The 18,784-nt window shown below is 41.7% G+C and overlaps 2 protein-coding genes across 3 annotated transcripts in view; one reads left to right on the top strand and one right to left on the bottom strand.

Moving 5' to 3' along the window:
- The first annotated feature begins 956 nt into the window (after window positions 1-956).
- Window positions 957-13,921, top strand: LOC125000041 (PRELI domain-containing protein 1, mitochondrial-like). 2 transcript variants are annotated; one of them, XM_047575380.1, is made up of 7 exons: window positions 957-1,120; window positions 2,157-2,364; window positions 2,827-3,052; window positions 4,452-4,565; window positions 5,644-5,722; window positions 11,657-11,808; window positions 11,990-13,921. In XM_047575380.1, exons 2-6 carry the CDS (start codon window positions 2,273-2,275, stop codon window positions 11,779-11,781), a joined length of 636 nt encoding a protein of 211 aa, XP_047431336.1. In that variant the 5' UTR covers window positions 957-1,120; window positions 2,157-2,272; the 3' UTR covers window positions 11,782-11,808; window positions 11,990-13,921. The 2 variants fall into 2 exon arrangements, with proteins under 2 accessions (XP_047431336.1, XP_047431327.1); XM_047575371.1 differs by having other exon boundaries at window positions 11,657-13,921.
- mxd4 (MAX dimerization protein 4) overlaps window positions 13,782-18,784 on the bottom strand; it is a 23,095-nt gene continuing 18,092 nt past the window's right edge. The window contains exon 6 of the mRNA XM_047575358.1: window positions 13,782-18,607. Within this exon, the coding sequence (XP_047431314.1) occupies window positions 18,417-18,607 (191 nt within the window). The 3' untranslated portion in view covers window positions 13,782-18,416. The remainder of the gene's footprint in view (window positions 18,608-18,784) is intronic.

The following is an 18,784-nucleotide window of genomic DNA, read 5'->3' as shown; positions in this document are numbered from 1 at the left end:
AAAAAACATATTGTTATTAAAACACGACTTGAATCTTGAATCATAGTGGGAGGGCAACAAACATTCAAATTAAATTAACAAGTGAAATTAAACTTAGTGTGATGTCATTTGGTGCAATATACACTTTACAGTGTACACATTTTATATCTATCTTAGTATTTTAACAAGTATCATTTCAGTGCACTCATTGCTTTGTGATGCATGTAGTTTATGAGTATCCAGCTGACTAGCGCCTGCGCCGGGTGGTGCGCCGTCTCCTCCTGCGGACAGGAGTGGACTTTGCGCGCCTCCTGCGTCTGCGGCCGTAATAGGACCGAGCTGCGAACCTGTTACCGTGGCAGGGCATTGTCACCATAAATCATCTCAGTGTAATGGCCTCTATTTAAAACCTCGGTTAGGTCACGTGTCTTGGTCGATGACGTCATCAATTGTTTGTTATTCTTTATTTGTTTCCATTTCATCCAGCGCGGCTCTCCACTCCACAGAAATAAAAAGTTTTAATGAACTTAGACTTAGATAGGCTTTTATGATCCGCAGGGGGAAACTGCTTGGTCACAGTCGCTTAGTTGCACATGAAGTTGCACACTCTTAAGAACCACAAGTAAAAAGAATGATAAAATAAGAATAAAAAAAAAATAAAATAAAATAAATAATTAAAAACTAGAAAAACGATATGAGCAAAAAATGTACAGAATTAGAGTAGGAACAAATGTACAACAAATAGAGATGGAAGAATATACATTAGATACATAAAGATGGTATGAATTTTAGTGGAGTTATCTATTGCAGAAAGGTCAACGCATTCTAGGAACTTCTTAGGGATTATTTTATTTTTTAAACAAGAATTGTATAATTAGTAATTAATTGTCCTTAATCCTCTATCATCTCTCACCAACCACACACTGTAAATGAAAGATTGGCAGAGAGAGTTTTATTTTGAAGCGCCAATAGGAAGTTCCATTACAGTAAACACTCCGTGTTACCGGAAGCGTCTCCCGTCCTCACTGTAGCATGATGGACGTAATTAACCAGTGTAAAGGGGGTTTTATGTCATAGGAAGCAACAATTAAGCAATGTGCGGCTACTTATTAACATAGCACTTTATCAACAGTCACTACAGGTAAGACACAGTCGTTTCCGGATGATTCACAGCGTTTGAAACTTCGTTTCCTGTCACCTGTTCCAGCTAAACTTTCCTAGCCAAGGTTGCGGTGTTGTTATGTAACCTACCTGCCAAATGTTAAACATTGACACAGATTAGCTTTAATATAAATAACACACCCATTGTTTAACCAACAACACTGTCACTGTTAGATGGGTTAGCTACTGAACTATCTGAATAAGCCATGTCGTTTCTTCAAGCTAATTAGCTAGCAGTTAGCTGCCCAGGTAATGTAATTAGCTGTAACTAGATGAGTCAAGAACAAGCTATAAACACACGTCAAGCTGACGCATGTGTTTTCTATTTACTTACCATTGTCATGGTGGAAGAAATAAGACTATAATCTAAGGTCTATAGGTTTGTTGTGAAGAAATAAACCAATATGGATAATTCATGTTGCTAATGATGTTTACATATTACTGTAATTTGACAGAAATTAGGTTTGAGAGCTTTGATGAGGTCCTCCAAAGCCTACTGCAGTAAAACATACTTAATTCCATGATGGACAGGAATTAGTTAATTTCACCAAGTATGTGCTTCTGGTTTGATATTTGGACACAGTGCCAGGATCTAATGTAAACAGAAAAAAACAACAACTGTACTGTCAGTTTCATGGATACGCTAAAATAAATAAATAAATCAATGTTTCTGAATTGTCTAGCAAATTAAATACCCACTTATCATTTATCTCAATACTAACTGGGAGAAAATGACTGCATAAGTCATATATTATAATCAAAATGTTATAATGCCATTTGATACACAGTGATACGCATTACTTACAATGGCTCAAATCATGAATATAAAGCAAAATCTCAGATGGCTAATTTCTGTGTGTAACTTCATCTCCGAAACAAATACGTGCAAAGATTAATAGTGAGCTGTTATGTCTATGTATTTGTACATCATTGCCACATTATGTGGATCATGGACTAATAAAGTATTCAGAAGCATGATGCTTGCCTGACGTTCATGGTTCCCTTCCTTTCTGCAGGAGCCGTGCCAGACTTTGGATGGAGTCAGCACCCGGGTTTTCATTGTTTTGTGTTGTCACAGCAAAGGACCTCAGGGTTCAAGATTCAGGCCATTCTGCACAGCATCAAGAGAAAAATGGTCAAGTATTTCTGCAATAGCACAGACATCAGGAGTGCATGGGACCAAGTGGTTTCTGCTTTCTGGCAGAGGTACCCGAACCCATTCAGGTATTGAAACCTTTTTAAGTTTAAGTGTTTTATCAAGGAGGGGGCATGTTTGTCATGTCAGTGTGCTGTGTGTAGAGTTACAATAGATCAGAGTTACAACAGTTAGAATCATTTCCACAGACCATTTTTGACTCTCATTTGAAATGTCGTATTACTGCATTATTGCATGTATACTGTTTCATTTTTGAAAAGTGACAGACAGTGAAAACGAGCCCTCAGCCATGATTAATACAGAGAACTGAGAAAGCGCATCAGAGAAGTAAAACTACATTTTGCCTATGTTAGTGGTCAGGTGTCTCTTTTCTGTATTATGTGGCATAGCAGCATCAGAGAGTTGGAAGATGTTGCTAAAATATAGTACTGTCGGAGGACAAATTGTTTCCTTTTGATTGATGGCTTAATGCTTGACCCCACGTAGCTATAACAATCTTTTTGACTTGTCTGTGTGTGTGTGTCACCCAGCACCCACGTTCTCACAGAGGATGTCGTGTACCGGGAGGTAACGGCGGAAAACCAGCTCCTCTCCAGACGCCTCCTGATGAAGACCAACCGGATGCCTCGCTGGGCGGAGCGGTTCTTCCCCTCCGGCATGTCTCGCTCCGTGTACATCGTTGAGGACTCCATCGTGGACCCTGTCAACAGGAGCATGACCACTTACACCTGGAACCTCAACCACACAACTCTCATGGTGAGGCCTTATTCCCCAGAGTGTGGTGCTTTTATTGTGTAATTTCAGTGACATCGGACTAAATCATTTATTATTAAGCTGATAAATGATAATAATGCATTTTATTTGTGGGCTCCCCGAGGTCACCCTACATAAAACAGCAATGCGTTAGACATCATAGAATAAAACATTCAGTGCAATATAAATAAAAGCAAAATCCACAACTAAATAGAAATTAGATGTAAAGGAAAGTGGGTTTTATTTTGTGTATGTGACAGACGTCAGGTGGGATTTCCTGTAAAGTGTCTTAATTAATTAATTGCTTTCCCACATGGCATGCATTTAGTTTTGGCTTAATGACCTGTTTTATTTTTTTTTTCAGTTCGTTAATTTTGGACACATTAAGAGAAATACAATAAGACAAAACTCACTAGTCCAAGTACTGACGCTGCTGTTTGGTTGTTTAGAGGTCAGATAGCTCGTAGACCTTCTTTGTTGAGATCCCTGTGGGTTGCGTTTGTGCTGCTGTGGTGGCTCTCTGGGTCTCTGCCATAGCATTAGTTGCACTTGAGATATTTCAAATCAATATGTCTACACATTTTTGTAGCGCTAATGTGTATAGTACAGTACATAACACAGTATATCTTCATAATGTGACCATTTATTTGCAGCAGAACAAGAAGCATCTTTTTGATCTGCGTCCCTATTTAAAAGTTGGTGCATGTGAATAATTTGATAAACTGCGACTGTTTCACTCGACAAAAAGAAACTTAATTCCTTAACGGTGCTGTTATTGTGAAACATTTACAAGAGTACCATATGTAACGACAGATGGGATTAAGGGATGACAAAGGATACACATTCAGCCACTGGGACTGAAATAGGGCAGTAATACTTTAGAGGATTAATCCAGATCAACAGCATGATCATAATGTTAGAGTGATTAAATTCAACGGTGCAAATGTACATTACGTTTAACACATACACATGATGCGACTGTGAGTTTATTCACTTTGACTTTTGCTGGTCCTGAATTTATTTGATAGTGTCCAGCCGAGCCATCCGCTAGTGATCCATAATTAGTGTTTTTCATACTCACCACACACACAAAAAGAACACACATATATATATATATTAATTTATTCAGCCTAAACTTCAGAGGTAATGAACCTTTGAATCCTGTTCAGGTGCATACGCAGCAGGATGAATTCATTGTATCTGTCTTTTTATCAGATCATTTATCCAATGAACTCATTCTACTCGAACAGATTCAAATTCATTCTAATTTCTTGTCTTGTTTTCTGGTGGCACCATAAAGAACCAACAGAGCTGACATAAAACGTACAAATGCCAAAAGTAAACTTCTCCATTGTACAATCATTCACTGAAACCTTCCGCCATCTTTCTCTCGCCCAACTAGTCGGTGGAGGAGCGTTGTGTCTTCCGAGACTCAGCGGAGCAGCCGGGAAGCACAGAGCTGAAACGGGAGGCGTGGATTTCCTCAAGTATTTATGGCTTCTCCAAACCTATTCAGGTACAGGCAGCATATAGCTATAAAATATCAGTGTATGATATAGTATAATATAATGTTGCATAGCTCCTCCTTTATTCTGCCAAAACAGCCCCGACCCTTTCAGACATTGACCCCATTAGACCTCTGAAGTTGTGCCGTAATATTAAGATGTCAGAAGCAGATCCTTTAGGTCCTGCACAGCCACAGATGCTTGACTGGATTGAGATTTGGTAAATTTGGAGGTCAAGACAACACCTCAAACTGATTGTTGTGCTCCTCAAACCATTCCTGAACCATTTACATTAAAGTTTGCACATGAGCTGCAGCAGTGCTTAGGAACGTGGTACATGTCAAAGCAACATCCACGTAAATGGCCACATTCTTTCTGCAAAAAGAAAATGTGATTAATGAGACTTTTCCAGTGGACAGGGACAAACTGTGATGACAGCTATTTGAGATACTGTGACTCGTCTGTCCACAGACGACAGCTTTCACTTACCGCGTGCATCAATGACCCTGATGCCAGTTCCTTCCTTGGACCACTTTAGATACTTTACCACTGCAGACCAGGAAGACAGGACACGAGCGCTGCTGTTTGGGAGATGCTCAGACCCAGTCGTCTAGCTATCACAATAGGACCCTCGCCAAAGTTTCTGAGACCCTCCCACTGCCCATTTTTCCTGCTTTCAACACATCAACTTTGAGGATTAAATGATCCATTGCTGCTTAATATAAGGCACTGATGGGTGCTATGTTAAGAAGATAATTCACTTCACTTCTCGGTGGTCATAATGTTATGGCTGATGGGTATGGACTTCAGCTCTTGCCGTATCTTATTCATGCTATCAGTGTAGTTCGTGTGTCATAGAAGCCAATGTGAAAACAAAAAATAAAAAAACAAGGAGGAGAAGGAGATTTGAGAGAAGTGAAATCACTGCCTAAAATACATCCGCTTAAAATTGTTATTGTTAGATGTGAAAGTTGCCAGGCTTGTTTTGATGACGATGAACGAGGGACTGTTGCTGGGTGGGTTGTTTTTTTTAGTTTTTTTTTTTTTTTTTTAGTCATCTCTTCCATTTCCTGCTCTGTCTTTTCCCAGGAGTTTGGATTGGCTCGCTTCAAGAGCAACCAGGTGAAGACCATGAAGGGACTGGAATACGCTCTGTCCAACCTCCAGGGTACGTGCACATCACATGGCAACGCACATGCGTGTGTTGCACCGGACACAGGAGATAAGTGCAAGGGGGGGAAAAAAAAAAACTGTTTATTTATTTTATCTGTTGGCATATCTGGAAAGGAGAACGTGTTTACAGGAAATGGAGCATTCTTTCCTCAGGACCGCTGCTTGTTTAGGTTTTTTGTTGTTATATCTTCACAATGACTTTAATGGGTCAACTGAAAGAAAGAGCTAAAGTAAACCACTCGGCTCAATTTACTCCTGCATGAATCAGGTTAATTTTAAGCTCTCAAAGGAGCCTGAAGGCAGTTGTAGTTAAGAAATGCCACGTGACTGCAGAGGGATGTGAAACCATGGCAACTACGGTGACAAACAGCTGGAAGCGTAATACCGTAACAAGAAAATACAAAACCTGAAATTATCCAGGCTAATTAAATGGGCAGGCTGTAAAAATGTTGGTTTTCTCTAAAGAAAGAAAAAATGCAGCTCACGAATAACATATTTTATATAAAATAGTTTAGATATAAACATAAATAGTAAAAATACAAAGCTGATATTCAGGTGTTTCTTTTGATCGACCAATAGGTGACGTACAAAAACAACAAAAGTCACATTTCAGAAGCAAGAAAAAGACATTGGGGAAAAGTCCTTAAGGGGATTTGCCTCATAGGCTAGCCGTTAGCTTTATCTTAGCATAGATGCTGTAATGTAGTGTTGCCAATTAGCCAGTCGTTCCCAAACGTGATAAATAGACTCCTCATTGCTTCTTGTGACCTGTATATTCACATCGAGTACAAATGTCAATACAATTAACAGAAGATTTGAGTCTGTATTCTGGCAAAGCACCACTACCAGGCTCAAAGACGCCACGCAGCATCTGAAAACCCCGACTTCGTGTTAATTGCATTGACATTTAGACTCCATATGAGTGTACAGGTCACAAGAAGGAATTAGGAAAATTCTTGAGTTTATTTGTCACTTTTGACTGGCTTATTGGCAACACTACATTATGGCACCTATGCTAAGCTAAAGCTAACAGCTGCTGGATTAGGACAATGCCTGGACCTCTTTAAAGACGCTTCTTCTCACTTATCCAACTCTGGGGAGTACGGCGAGTGACTAAATTTCACATAGAGTTAGCATATCCCTTTGACCTCGGCCTCAATAACAACTTGTGATTTTCCACATTCACATCATTTTGATAATTAACTTTATCAACCCTTTAACACCTAAGCCTCAAAGTGTCTACCTGACTATTTTGACTATTACTTACTATCTAACATCTTATTTACAATTTATTGCACGTTCTAAGAGTGTAATAATAACCTACCAGGAGAGGCGCACGTGAAATTACCGTAATACCGTCTCAGCTTTCGGTGCTCAAACTGTAACATAATTACGGTAATCCAAAATGTGCTAGCGCCAACGTTCCTCCGACGACACATCAGGTTTTAAAGCGTTAAGAAGAAAAGTAAGAGCTAGAGTATTGAACAGTAAATTAAAATAATGATCCGAGCGGTGTGTGTAAGTGACAGGACGCCTGTTAGAGGTTGCAAGTGGTTTTGTTGTGGGTGAGGGTTGTGTTGTGCTAATCCAGCATACTGTTGTGTGCCATTGTTGTGATTCTGTCCTGTTGCCCTTTTGCTGATGGCACTGCAGGACTTGGCATCAGGCTGAGCGTGATGGTAAGTATGTTAGGAGCGTGGCATCCATCTGCCATCCCAGGCCTCGACCAGGGCTGTCACATGATGCCATATATGAGCCTCGCACACTAGACTATGTAGCTGAGGTAGTGACTCTCTCCCCGTTTGTTGTTATGGAGGAACAGTGACTCAAATATTCGTTCAGTCTCGGATTTGTCGTTTAGTGAACCCTAGTTCTTATTTGAGAACGACTTTAAACTTTTATAGTGGCCTTTTTTTAAGGAGGACAGTAAATGTTTTCTTGTCATCGGCTCAAGATGGGCTCACACTTCAAGAGTTTTAGGCTGATTTATCAACAGATTCATCCAACCTGACAATCTGCCGAGGAACCCAGTCCAGACCGCTTGCGATACTGAGCTTTGACTCCGATTATCTTGTAATGTTTAAATTTGAAATCATGATGATTAGGACCAATCTAGCGAGTTTAAGTCTCACCTTCGAAAAAAAAGACTTGTTTAGCTTCCTGTTTTTCTTTTTTTATTCACTGCAAAGTATTACATTACTGGTGGATTACAAGGCAGTGTGCAGGTGCCTCACTGCCACATACCGAGCTAGAGTGTGTATCAGTAGGTTCGCTCCGTGAGGTGAGGTTACGGTATGTGGAGCCTTTAACATCCTCCTGATAGGGTTCAAGAACGTAACTTAAATCGTCAGGTGTGTTGTCATATTATTTTCGAAGTGTAACGTGTTCAAGTTTTAGAATGGAGAGAAAAATGATTTGTGAATCATCTGGAGTGTGAGATGTAACGATTTTAAAACTCCTGAAGTCTGAGCCCAGCTTTAAAAAAAAAACAAAAAACAGCTCATCTACTATTAATAGAAAAATTTAATTAAAACTTTTTTCTATCATATTACATTTTTTTAACCTTGATTCCGACTAAATAATAAAATAAAATTAAACTGTTGCTCTTAAGGATCTGAAAACAAGACCAAAATGTAGTAACTAGTATTCCTCACATACTAGTTACACTAGTTTTGATCGTCTTGTCTTTTCTTGTAGTTTGTGCAGTTCTGTGGTCACACCTTACGTGAGGGAAAACACGGTCACTCTCTCTGCATGTTGCCATGGTGCGGCATTAAAATCAACGATGAGTGAGCGTAGAACAGAGAAAACCTTCATTGTTGATGTTCCCAAACCTTTGAGAAGGTTGCCATGTGTGAGATGGGTTTGAGAGGAGCTGTGATTGCATGCGGTGCACTTGGGGTTGCGTGCCTCCCTCCTCCACTGTCAGCTGATCTGCAGCCTCACATGAAAGACGGTCTGTCAGACACAATGCTCGTCACATAGGCCTGCACACGTTATTTTGAATATTTATCTGCGCACCTTTTCCCCTGACGTCTGCTGTGCATAAACTGTCGCGTTAATGAGCGTCGCTGCCATCATCAGCTGCTGGAACAGCCACGATTAAAGGCTGACGCAAAGCTTTGAAATGGGTTCACTTCAGTCAAGGAGCTCGTAGTTGTCATAGTTAAACAGAGTTTCGCTCCGGTCGACTGAAACGTGATCTGTGTGAGACGACTCGTATCTGCGTAGTTTGCTCTTTAAGCTTTTACACCCTCGCAACCGTGTAAGAATGATCTGGATCAATAGCTGACGGTGGTTTGTTACGCATTCAGAAGCACATGGAGACCAGTTCAACGAGTTCATCTCGTAGACAAACATCACGTGTTTTTAGTAGGTTAAAATTACAAAGTTGAGCCTTGACTTACTTTCTTAGGACTCGTCTGTCTGAACGCAAGCGTGCAACAATCTTATATTTTAGTAGAACTCAACCATGTAATATAATTCTTTTCAAAAAGAAGTGAAACATTCCTACATCTTATTATGTGATCAGTTTAAAGCTAAAGACATAAATGGACGCTGTTACATTGAGATGATTAATTCAGATTAATCTAATCGGCTCCGGATAAATCTCTTTGTGTTTCACGGTATACCACAATTAAATCGGATGTCTGTCCAGGAATTCCAGCTCTGCCAGTCCAGTAGAAATATGTTTTCATGTCCAGGGTCTCTAGAAAGTAGTGAATATCTAACAAAAATAAATGGATCGATCTGTTTTTTTGTTTTTTTTAAGGCAGTACAGGTAAAATGTTTGTGTGGGAGCACACAGTAGGCTACATAGATGATCATAGATGGATGATCATCTATAATAAAAATAATGAAAGTGCACTGAATTTGAGTTTGTTCTAAACTTATTTATATGAGCTAGATTAAATAGCATGACAGCATTTATATTCAGATTAATGAAAACTAACAATTAATTCCATGATTTATTTACATGATACACAACTATCTACTCAAATGCCATAAATTGTATTTATTTATTTTACCGAGATGTCTGGAAAAAGTCCTGTACCAAAGACATATTTAACAGTTATTAGATTAAATATGTAATAATCATTACTTGCTAATATGGTGTTGTGACCTCATGGTCCTATAGCATGAGTTTGTGTAACCACGTAGTTTAGTAGTTCGTTCCTATAATGAACACTAGATGAAACTGGCATCGCAGAAAGTTAGAGGAGGTTGGGAATTCATTATATGCAATTCTGCTTTTGCACAGCAATGTTCAGACATGAGAATGAACAGTTTTATATTTTATTACATATTAGTGACTTTATTATAATATTGATATAATATTTATATTGATGATGTTATATAAAATAATCCCGATGTCCATACATGAGGACATTATTCTTTCTAAAATCTACTTTGATGCTTAATTGTTTATAGTTCTTAGGTCCTACAAATCCTAAATAAAGAGAAATGGAGAAATTAAAAATGCACACCAAACAAAAGCACAGGTCTCAGGAGGTTATAGTACAAGTCAAAAATCTTGGGTGTATAAGTCACACTTGTCATAAACTAGTCAGCATTTTGCATCATTACGTAACAAATTATCGCAAAATAGCATTTATTTTAGGTTTAAAAATGTATATAAATATTTTTTAAAGCAGAATGCTCCACATAAGGAAGTTTGTTTGGTCTAAAATAATAAAAGATCACTTATGCAATGTCGTCATAATTAGTTTGCCGTCCGTAGTAGTTTTCCATGTCGTTCCAAAGGTTCCCTGTGGGATTTAGGTCAGGGCTCTGCGAGGTCGTTTCTCCTCAGAAACACATTTTTTCAACAGGCAGCTGATATTCTGAGCATCAAACATCCGCAGCTGTCTTATTTCTTTTGAGTTTGCGTCACGATTGCACCAACGGCTAAAGTTCACCTACACCGCTGAATAAATAACAGCCGCAGACTTTGACACTATTCACTCAAACTTTTTGTTATCAGATCTGTGAATTTAGACTCTTGGTGACGCTGCGAACGGTGAAATTGATTAAAAGGTTCAGAGGTCAGCCGTGGAAAAAAAAAAAAAAGCATTCAGTTTTGTTTTTGGCTCTTGTGAACTCTAAAAGTTCGACTCCCTCCGGTTATTTTCGTCCTCCAAACACATGGGGAGGTTTCTCCCTCCACCAGCGCCACCACCCTCCCAGGACAAACACAGAGTCCATGTGTTCTGCTCGCTTTGAAAACATGTGAAAGTAAAGGAAGCGGCTCGTCTCTGCTCCCCTCCCCTCCGCCCGTCTCGCTCACGTTGCAGGGAAGTCGCTCCGTCGTACTGTGACTCTGGTTGTTGTTCTCACGTGAGGTCGAGGGTTCACCGTCAGGACGGACACAAATAGACTCTGCAGCCCGTGGCACCGAATCCAGCGTCAGGCAGTTCATAAGAGCATATGAACGAGGGTGTGCTCGCTTACAGACCTCTTTCTGCAAACACGCTTCCCTCTTTCAGAAAAGTCTGTAATCATTTTCCTTCTTGCATGCCTGGGTGCATGTTATGGAAAAGTTATGATTACAGTCTTAATAGGAGTTAGCAACGCACCGAGTAAACACTGCCTGGTTAGCGTGAACGCTGCTGCAGCGCAAGGTTAAACACACAGAAGTAATCTCTGTGTTAACACGGAGCGGAATCACTTCTCTCGGAAGTTGCGTAAATCAAAATTAGGACGGTTTATACATGGCTGGAATGTATTTGCCGACCGCTTCAGTCGAATAAACCGGTGAGAAAATCTGACGAGAGATCCACCAGGAGAGTGGGGGCATCTCTGCAGCAGCTGAATGAAGCCAGCGGTGCTTCGTGTACGGTCTGAAACCTGGAGAAGATGTCTTTCTTTCTTTCTTTCTTTCTTTCTTTCTTTCTCCCTTCCTCTCTAAACGCTCACTCTGGCTTCGCAGGAGAGACGCCCCAGCGGCTGCTCAGGGACACAGTGAAGGACGCATCAGAGAAGGCCAAAGAGGCAGCCAAGACTCTGGCTTCGGCCGCCGCCGCCGCCCCACAGAAGCCTCGGCAGTACGTCTGACCGGACGGTGCGGGAGAGACGTCACAGGTGACTGAGCCCCGACGCCCTTTGTGTTGTCTCGATCATCTCGAAGTTTTGCCGGGACCTCGATTGTGCAGCTAAGTGCAGCTTCTGCAATCCGGTCTCCGTGGAGTGACGCTGTCAGCCTGCCTCGTTTCCTCCCTGAGCTTCTCTATTCTTTGTCTCTTCGCTTTTCTTTTAATCTCAGGTCGTGAGCCTTTCTATGAAACCAACTGCCTTTCAGACCAGCGGCATCTGTTGCTGCTTTACAAATGTAAGCTGTATATGTTGTATGTCCACGTCACTTATTTAATATTTTAAATCGAAGGAGTCTTCTGAATAGTTATATATATATTTATAGTCAGTATGTGGGCTTTTCTTTTTATAGTGTATTTCCTGCATATTGATGATACTGAATATTCTTTAGAGATTTTCAACTGTAACATCAGTAATTTATTAGTTAAGTAATAAACGATCATGCTTTAGTTGTTTGTTTTGCCTAAATTTCACACAGAACCAAACCATGATGTTGTAGTTTTAATTTGTCTTAAAGGACCACAGTTTAGGGGCTAGTGGCATCTGGTGCTGAGGTTGTGCATTGCAATCAATGGTTCCAAGTGTTTAGGAAAACATATTTTGATGAGTACAAAAAAAAACAAAGGTCCTCTCCAGAGCTTGTGTCTGTTTTGTCCATCTCTCTGTAGCATGGACTTTATATAAAAGATGGTCATAGCCACTGGGGTTTGAAAAGCAAAGCCTGTTCAGAAGTATCTAAAGGTGCAATACCAGCGATGATCACTAGGGGTGGCTCTGGCTCTAAATGACTCCTATTTGGGAGCGTACCTGTCTTAATTTACAAGTCTGGTTTATATCAATGGCGGGAGGTGTGCCCCTCCCTCCACCCCAGCTCCTCACTCTCATCCAGATCTCATACAGTCACTTTTGGCTCAAAAAAAACAAAAAACAAAAATGGAGACAGACAAATGACAGACTCAAGGCTTTAAACCCTTGTGGTGCCTAAAAGATACAGCTGACATAACAGTGGCTACATCCATATTTATATACAGACTATTCTCTTCTTTATTTATAAAAAGGCTCATTCTGACAAAACGCAGTCATTACTTTGAGGAGATTATATTATAATAAATTTTGAATCTAAGCCATTTTCCCCAATAGTTTCCCTTCAATCCTTCACACTGGACCTTAGATGAACTTTCTTGGTTTAATGTTCTTGCAGCAAAACGTTGTGAAAAAAAAAAGAAGTGTTTATGAAAAAACACGTGTTGCTGTACTGCGTAAATCACAATCGGCAAACCTGTGTAATGTTACATAATCACAACATACCAAAGTGACTTCATGAAAATGGTCAGAATGAGCCAAGTTCTCACTTGTCTGTGCTCACATTTTCGTGTAACACGAGTAGGCGTAGTGAAACTAGATGTGACTGTTAATGTGAAGCTTTTCTGAGGATGATGGTGATATTAAACATTTAAACGGTTGCATTCCTTTTAGGATGGATGTCGTTTGCTACGAGAGTTAGATTTGAGAACTGAGTGTCGTGATAGACGTGTAAGAGCTGATTGCGCATGTTCTAATTCTCTTGTTGGTGCAGATTTACTTCAGATTATAAGTGTTTAAGTGAATAATCTATATGGACATATCCAACCTGCTCTCTATTTTGAAGTCTCTGTTGTTGTATCTTTGTCAAACTGGACCTTAATAAAGCCTGTTAACTTATTGATCTAACTTTGTCTCTTTGCTGTTGTCTCTCCGCTGTAACGTCGACCGAAGACGAACTCCGACCTTTAAGCATGTGTTAATATTCCAGGCGACGTATCACAGTTTCACAGCTGCAGAAAACCAAACAGGAAGCTCCGTAACATTTGGTTTATCTGCATTTTCCTGCTGCTTTGTTCGGTTGAAGGTTACCACAGTTTTTTCTTGACTGCGTCCTCGCCGCGCAGTCGCATCGCAGCAGGCAGTAACGAGGCCGAGGCGGCTTTACGTATAAAACATTTTAATTATATTACAATGGAGACGACACACGATACCTTTAAGTGTTTGGTAAAACATAGCCAGCACCAGGTATTCCGTGTACGCACGCTCGCACACAAAACACAAAAAAAAAAAAAAAAAGAAACTTATACAACATCTGAATGCATATTACACGTCCGCTAAAAAGGAACTTATTCACAGGTCTCTGGCACAGAACTCTCCCTACTCTGCACAGTATGTCAGCCCTAACACACTCCTCGACGTCGTCCTCCTCTCGACTAAACCCAAGCCAGCTCGCCCTCTACTACAGCCCCGTAGGCTCTGGTTGATAAAGAAAAAAAAAAAAACCGTGACGCTCGTCGTTATCGACGTAGAGCGCCACCCCGATAATTAAAGATGCGACGCAAGGAGGAAAAGCACGGGAGGCTGAAGTGTGGAAAGTGGAAATCTGAGGAGAAACCCTACAAGTAGTTAAAGCTATTCTCGTGGAATTACAAACAAGGAAATCTTTTTAATCGTGGAAGGATTCAAAGTGACTATTCATTTGGCAGGAATAACATTTTGCGGAAGTGTCGGTTTCAGAAGCACCGATAATCAGCAGGCCGAGGGACAGAAAGACGTCTTTAGTGAGCTGACCTCGGCCCCGGTGTGCGCTTCACTTTTGTTTCCGCCCTCTTCATTTCTTTCTCTCTCCTCGGCCTGCTGACTTCCCCCAAGCTTTCCGTGCTCCCGGTAAAACCCGGACACACCGGAGCAAATCTCTGTGCAACAGCAACGCGACGGTCAAACGTCAAATCTCGTCCGCCTGAAGGAGTTTGGGATTTTCGGGCCTCTTCTCTTTTAACGTCACTCGACTCCTCGACTTCTGTGAATGTCTGCGGCGAGAAGAGAAGCGGCAGCGCCTCCTAACAGTCTTCATGAATCGGTACAATCTCTCGCTTTTTTAGTTCATTTAAAATTTTTTAAGAAAATAACTTTTGCCAAGGCACATCATTAAAAGATTTTCCATAAACACGAACCGTCCGACATTCACACCAAATGTTACCACGTCCAGAAGCTCGTGAAGCCGCTCGCAAATCTCTCGCTGGGAGCGTGGTGCTACGTCCGTTTTTTTTTTTTCAACGATGCCACTGAAAAATTATAATCTCATGTCTGGCCTTGTACCCCCCCCCCGTCCTGACTCTTTTCTTACTGGGAGGTTCTGTGCAAGAGAATAATCCTAAGCCATCAATATGGTTTACTCAGTTGTTCATTTGACCAACAAACGCGAGAAAAAAAAAAAAAAAAGGACAATATTTGCTACAAACAGTCATGTACAAATCATTTGACATGAATGTAAACTCAGCTTTTTTTTTTCTCATCTAGTTAAAAAAAATTTTTTTTTGCCCTCCTGCAGTGTATGGAGAGAGTGCAGATAGGAGGTCAAATCACTGAAACAAAACAAAAGAGTTGGTCACCAAAAAAAAATGCACCACAGAGTCAAGAGCAAAACCACCTGCTTGTCTTAAAAACCCTGCCCCCCCTCCCACCCACTAAAAAGCACAAGATGGTAAATATTGCTGTGTCTCAAGAGGTCCCCTGATCAATGGGTAACACTTTTTTTTTTTTTTTTTTGTTTCAAGGTGTAGGGGGTGGGGGGCGGGGACGGACCGCTGGGAGCTCGGAGGATAACACTTTAAGCTGCCATTGATTGAATTATTTTTTATCGCTCCTATCCCAGCGGCGACTCCCACTGAAAAACACATAGTCGACATACAATAATAGTAAAATGAGAACACAAAAAGAAAAAAAAAAGATAAACACGCTTCAAGCCCAGAAGTGTTAAACCCCGTCGGTGACCATTCGGAGCGACTGGAAGCTGCCATGGGAGTTTTTTTTATTACCAGTGTTTGTGTGTTTTATTTTTTCCGTGACAGCGGCGGCACTGGCAGACGGGTGGGCATCGAGGGGGAGGAGGAAGGGGGGAGGAGAGGAGGTGCCAGGACAGGGTGTAGTACAACAGCGGCTTCAGTAGAGACCAAAGGGGCTTCTCTCTCTTTTTTTTTTTCTCTTTTTGTCTTTTTTTTAAACGAGGTCCTTCTCTTCACACACGCCCCGTCTGCTCATGGAAGTGTTTTTTCGCACGGTGAGGGTCGGAATCAAAACCCCACCAGAGGAGGACGGGGGGGAGGAGGAGGAGGAGGAGGAGGAGAGCGAGGGGAGTGTGACCTGAGTAGGGGGGATGAGGATGGGGGAGGTGGGAGGAGGAGGAGGAGGAGGAGGCGGGAGGTCGAAGGCTCACCAAGGCACAGAATGACAGCAGGAGAGTCACCCAAGGGAGAGGGGCCAGTGTATCAGCTCCCCTGCCCCCACTCTCCCTTCAACGAGCCCGGCCTCCGGTCTGACTTGTCTCCCTCACTCGCATATTTATATATTTATATAGATACATTGATATACTCACTCTTTTTTGTCTTTTCATTAGAACCTTTAGGAAAATATAATACAAAATTTAATACCAGAAATATAGACTACACCGGCTAACGTCACCTCTCGGCGACAAGTAGCTTCTTTTGTATGGAAGTTTTTATGCAAATCTTTCATAGTATTTTATTATTAATATTATTATTTTTATTATTATTTATTTTTTTTTTTCGGTCAGACCAGCCACGGCGGACCAGCCCCCCCTTTATTTTATTTCATTTATTTTATTTATTTTTTTTAAACTTTTTAAAGTGCCAAGCTCTAAAGACTGCCAGAGACTGGGTCTAACGATTATTTAAATGGTCAGAGGGCGAGTGAAGCGCCCTCCCCTGTCGATGCTACTGTGCATAAAGTCAGAGAAAAGTTAGAGAAGATCTCCCATCTACGTTGTCCAAAGCTCCGGAGAAGAGAAAAAAAATGTGACAGCAAAGAAAAGAAGATTATTACTCCTGTTATAGAAATGAACTCAACGTTATTAGTTTGCTAAACTGAGCTCCTCTAATCTTTTTTTCTTTTTCTTTTTTTTCTTTTTTTTTTTTTTTACAGCTTTGACTTGTTAATTGGAGCTAAAAAAAAAATCAACTTTTCCCAAAAAAAAAAAAAAAGCAACAGAGCTGCAGAGAAATGCAAATTCCTAGTATGGGTGGCGTTGTGCGTACAGACGAGGACCCTTTAGTGAAAAAAAAAAAAAGGACGACAGCCCATTTTTCTGCAGGTCCGATATCTGTTAGCAACCAATGCCCAATCTACTGGGTTAACAAAGGGACAAAAAAAGTAACACCTGGTTCGCCAGAGTCAATTTAACACTCAGAGGAAGCGCCCGCCTCTCGTATTAAATGCTACATCGATGAGCTACTGAGAAGTTGATCTTTAATAAAAAAAAAAGAGTTTTAGTTGTTAGGCAACTCTTTTTTTTGTTTGTTTGTTTTTCATTTCATTTTACATAGTAGTCCATCCACACCATAGGGTGGTATAGTGTAGTGGTCAGTAGTGTGGAGTAGTGGTTAGGAAACCCAACCAGAGGGAGACAGTAACTGTACATCTATTTACATTCGTTCATTTCTGCTGCAGCTCTGAAACTTTTTCTTTCTTTTTCTTGCGTTTTTCTTTGACAGCACTTGCTCAAGGTGTCGCAGCGTCGAGAGGTGCCACTGGAAAGGTCCTGAACTTAATGCTAACACTAGATGCTGAGAGTTTGATGAGAACAGTAAATGTGAAGCTGTAGGCGGCAGCTGCTTAGCTTAGCTTAGCTTAGCTTAGCTTAGCTTAGCTTAAAGGCGAGAAGCAGGGCAAACAGCCCAGCACGGTCTAAGATATCTTCTTTGTTTAATGCGTATAAAAACTGTCCTTCACAGTCCAGATGAAGGGCTGACAAGCGAGGCTACTTCTTCACCGTGTCTGTATTAATTCCACGTATTGTCTGTGAGCTTCACAGGCGCTGGTAGCAGATGCTCTGACACGTACTCACCCAGCTCTCAACAAGAAAGTGAATTTGAGTAATCAAATGTTTCAAAGAAACCCGCAGGACATCTGCAATAGCTACTCCTGTAAGTCTGATTGTGTAACCGGAAGATACTGTTTCATTAGAACTACTTTCCAGGTTCCCAGTGTTGCATATGTCGCAGAGCGAACAGAAGTGCTTCACCTTTTTTTTTTTTTTTTTTTTTTATCACAAAGCTCTAGCAAAGCCTTGTCTGTGCCGCGTGAGGGTGACTTGAGTCTAATATTTATTTTTTGACCTCTTTTAAACTCTTCTCTCGTGCGCACCTACGCAAACGCGCTCGAATTAACAAGTCAAAGCCGTCCACCTCAACCGCAGGAGTTACGGACGAACACCGCGAACTCTGCTCTGCGCAACTCTAGGTAGGGGTGGTGAGGGCAGTGAGAGGGCGGGGTGCGTCAGGAGGGGCAGGTCCAGGTAGGATACAGTAGGTGGTCGGCGTGGGGGGTGGGGGGGGGGGGGGGGGGGGGGGGGGGGGGGTGGGGATCACAGGAAGTTCTTGAGTGCGCTTCCTGGAGAGTGGTGGCCGGGTGTTTTGCGCCGTCGCGGACCGAGTCTGGTGTAGGTAGTTGGCGCGCGACTGCAAATCGGGGAGCGGAGGGGGGGGGGGAGGTCGGGGTGAGGGGAGGGAAGCACGGGGGTGAGGAAGCTGGTTGAGAGATGGATGGCCGTGCGGAGTCTAACAGTGGTGCGGCTGCAGTCTGTGGGAATGTGTGGCTGTGTAGCTGGTGTCGCTGGAGCTGCTCTGGAGGCTGTAGTGGTCCTCCTCCTCCTCCTCCTCCTCCTCCTCCTCCTCCTCCTCGCCGTCGCTGATGCTGTCCACGCTGTCCGCCTCCACGGGGGTGAACTCCGTGCCCTCTATGTCGACCTCTGCGGAAGAAGAAGGAGAAGAAGAAGAGAAAACACGCGGGGTTATTTTCTGTCCAGTTTAAAAGGTGGGGGGGGGACTGTTTATTTTCCACTGTCGGTATATTTATTAGGGAGCCCGAGGATTAAAGCTGGATTTAAGCAGCCATTAACTCCGGGCCAACAGGCAGATCTTTGTGC

Source organism: Mugil cephalus, chromosome 2, assembly GCF_022458985.1.
Source record: "Mugil cephalus isolate CIBA_MC_2020 chromosome 2, CIBA_Mcephalus_1.1, whole genome shotgun sequence".
Lineage (NCBI taxonomy): Eukaryota > Metazoa > Chordata > Actinopteri > Mugiliformes > Mugilidae > Mugil > Mugil cephalus.
This window is presented reverse-complemented; position numbering and strand designations above follow the sequence as displayed.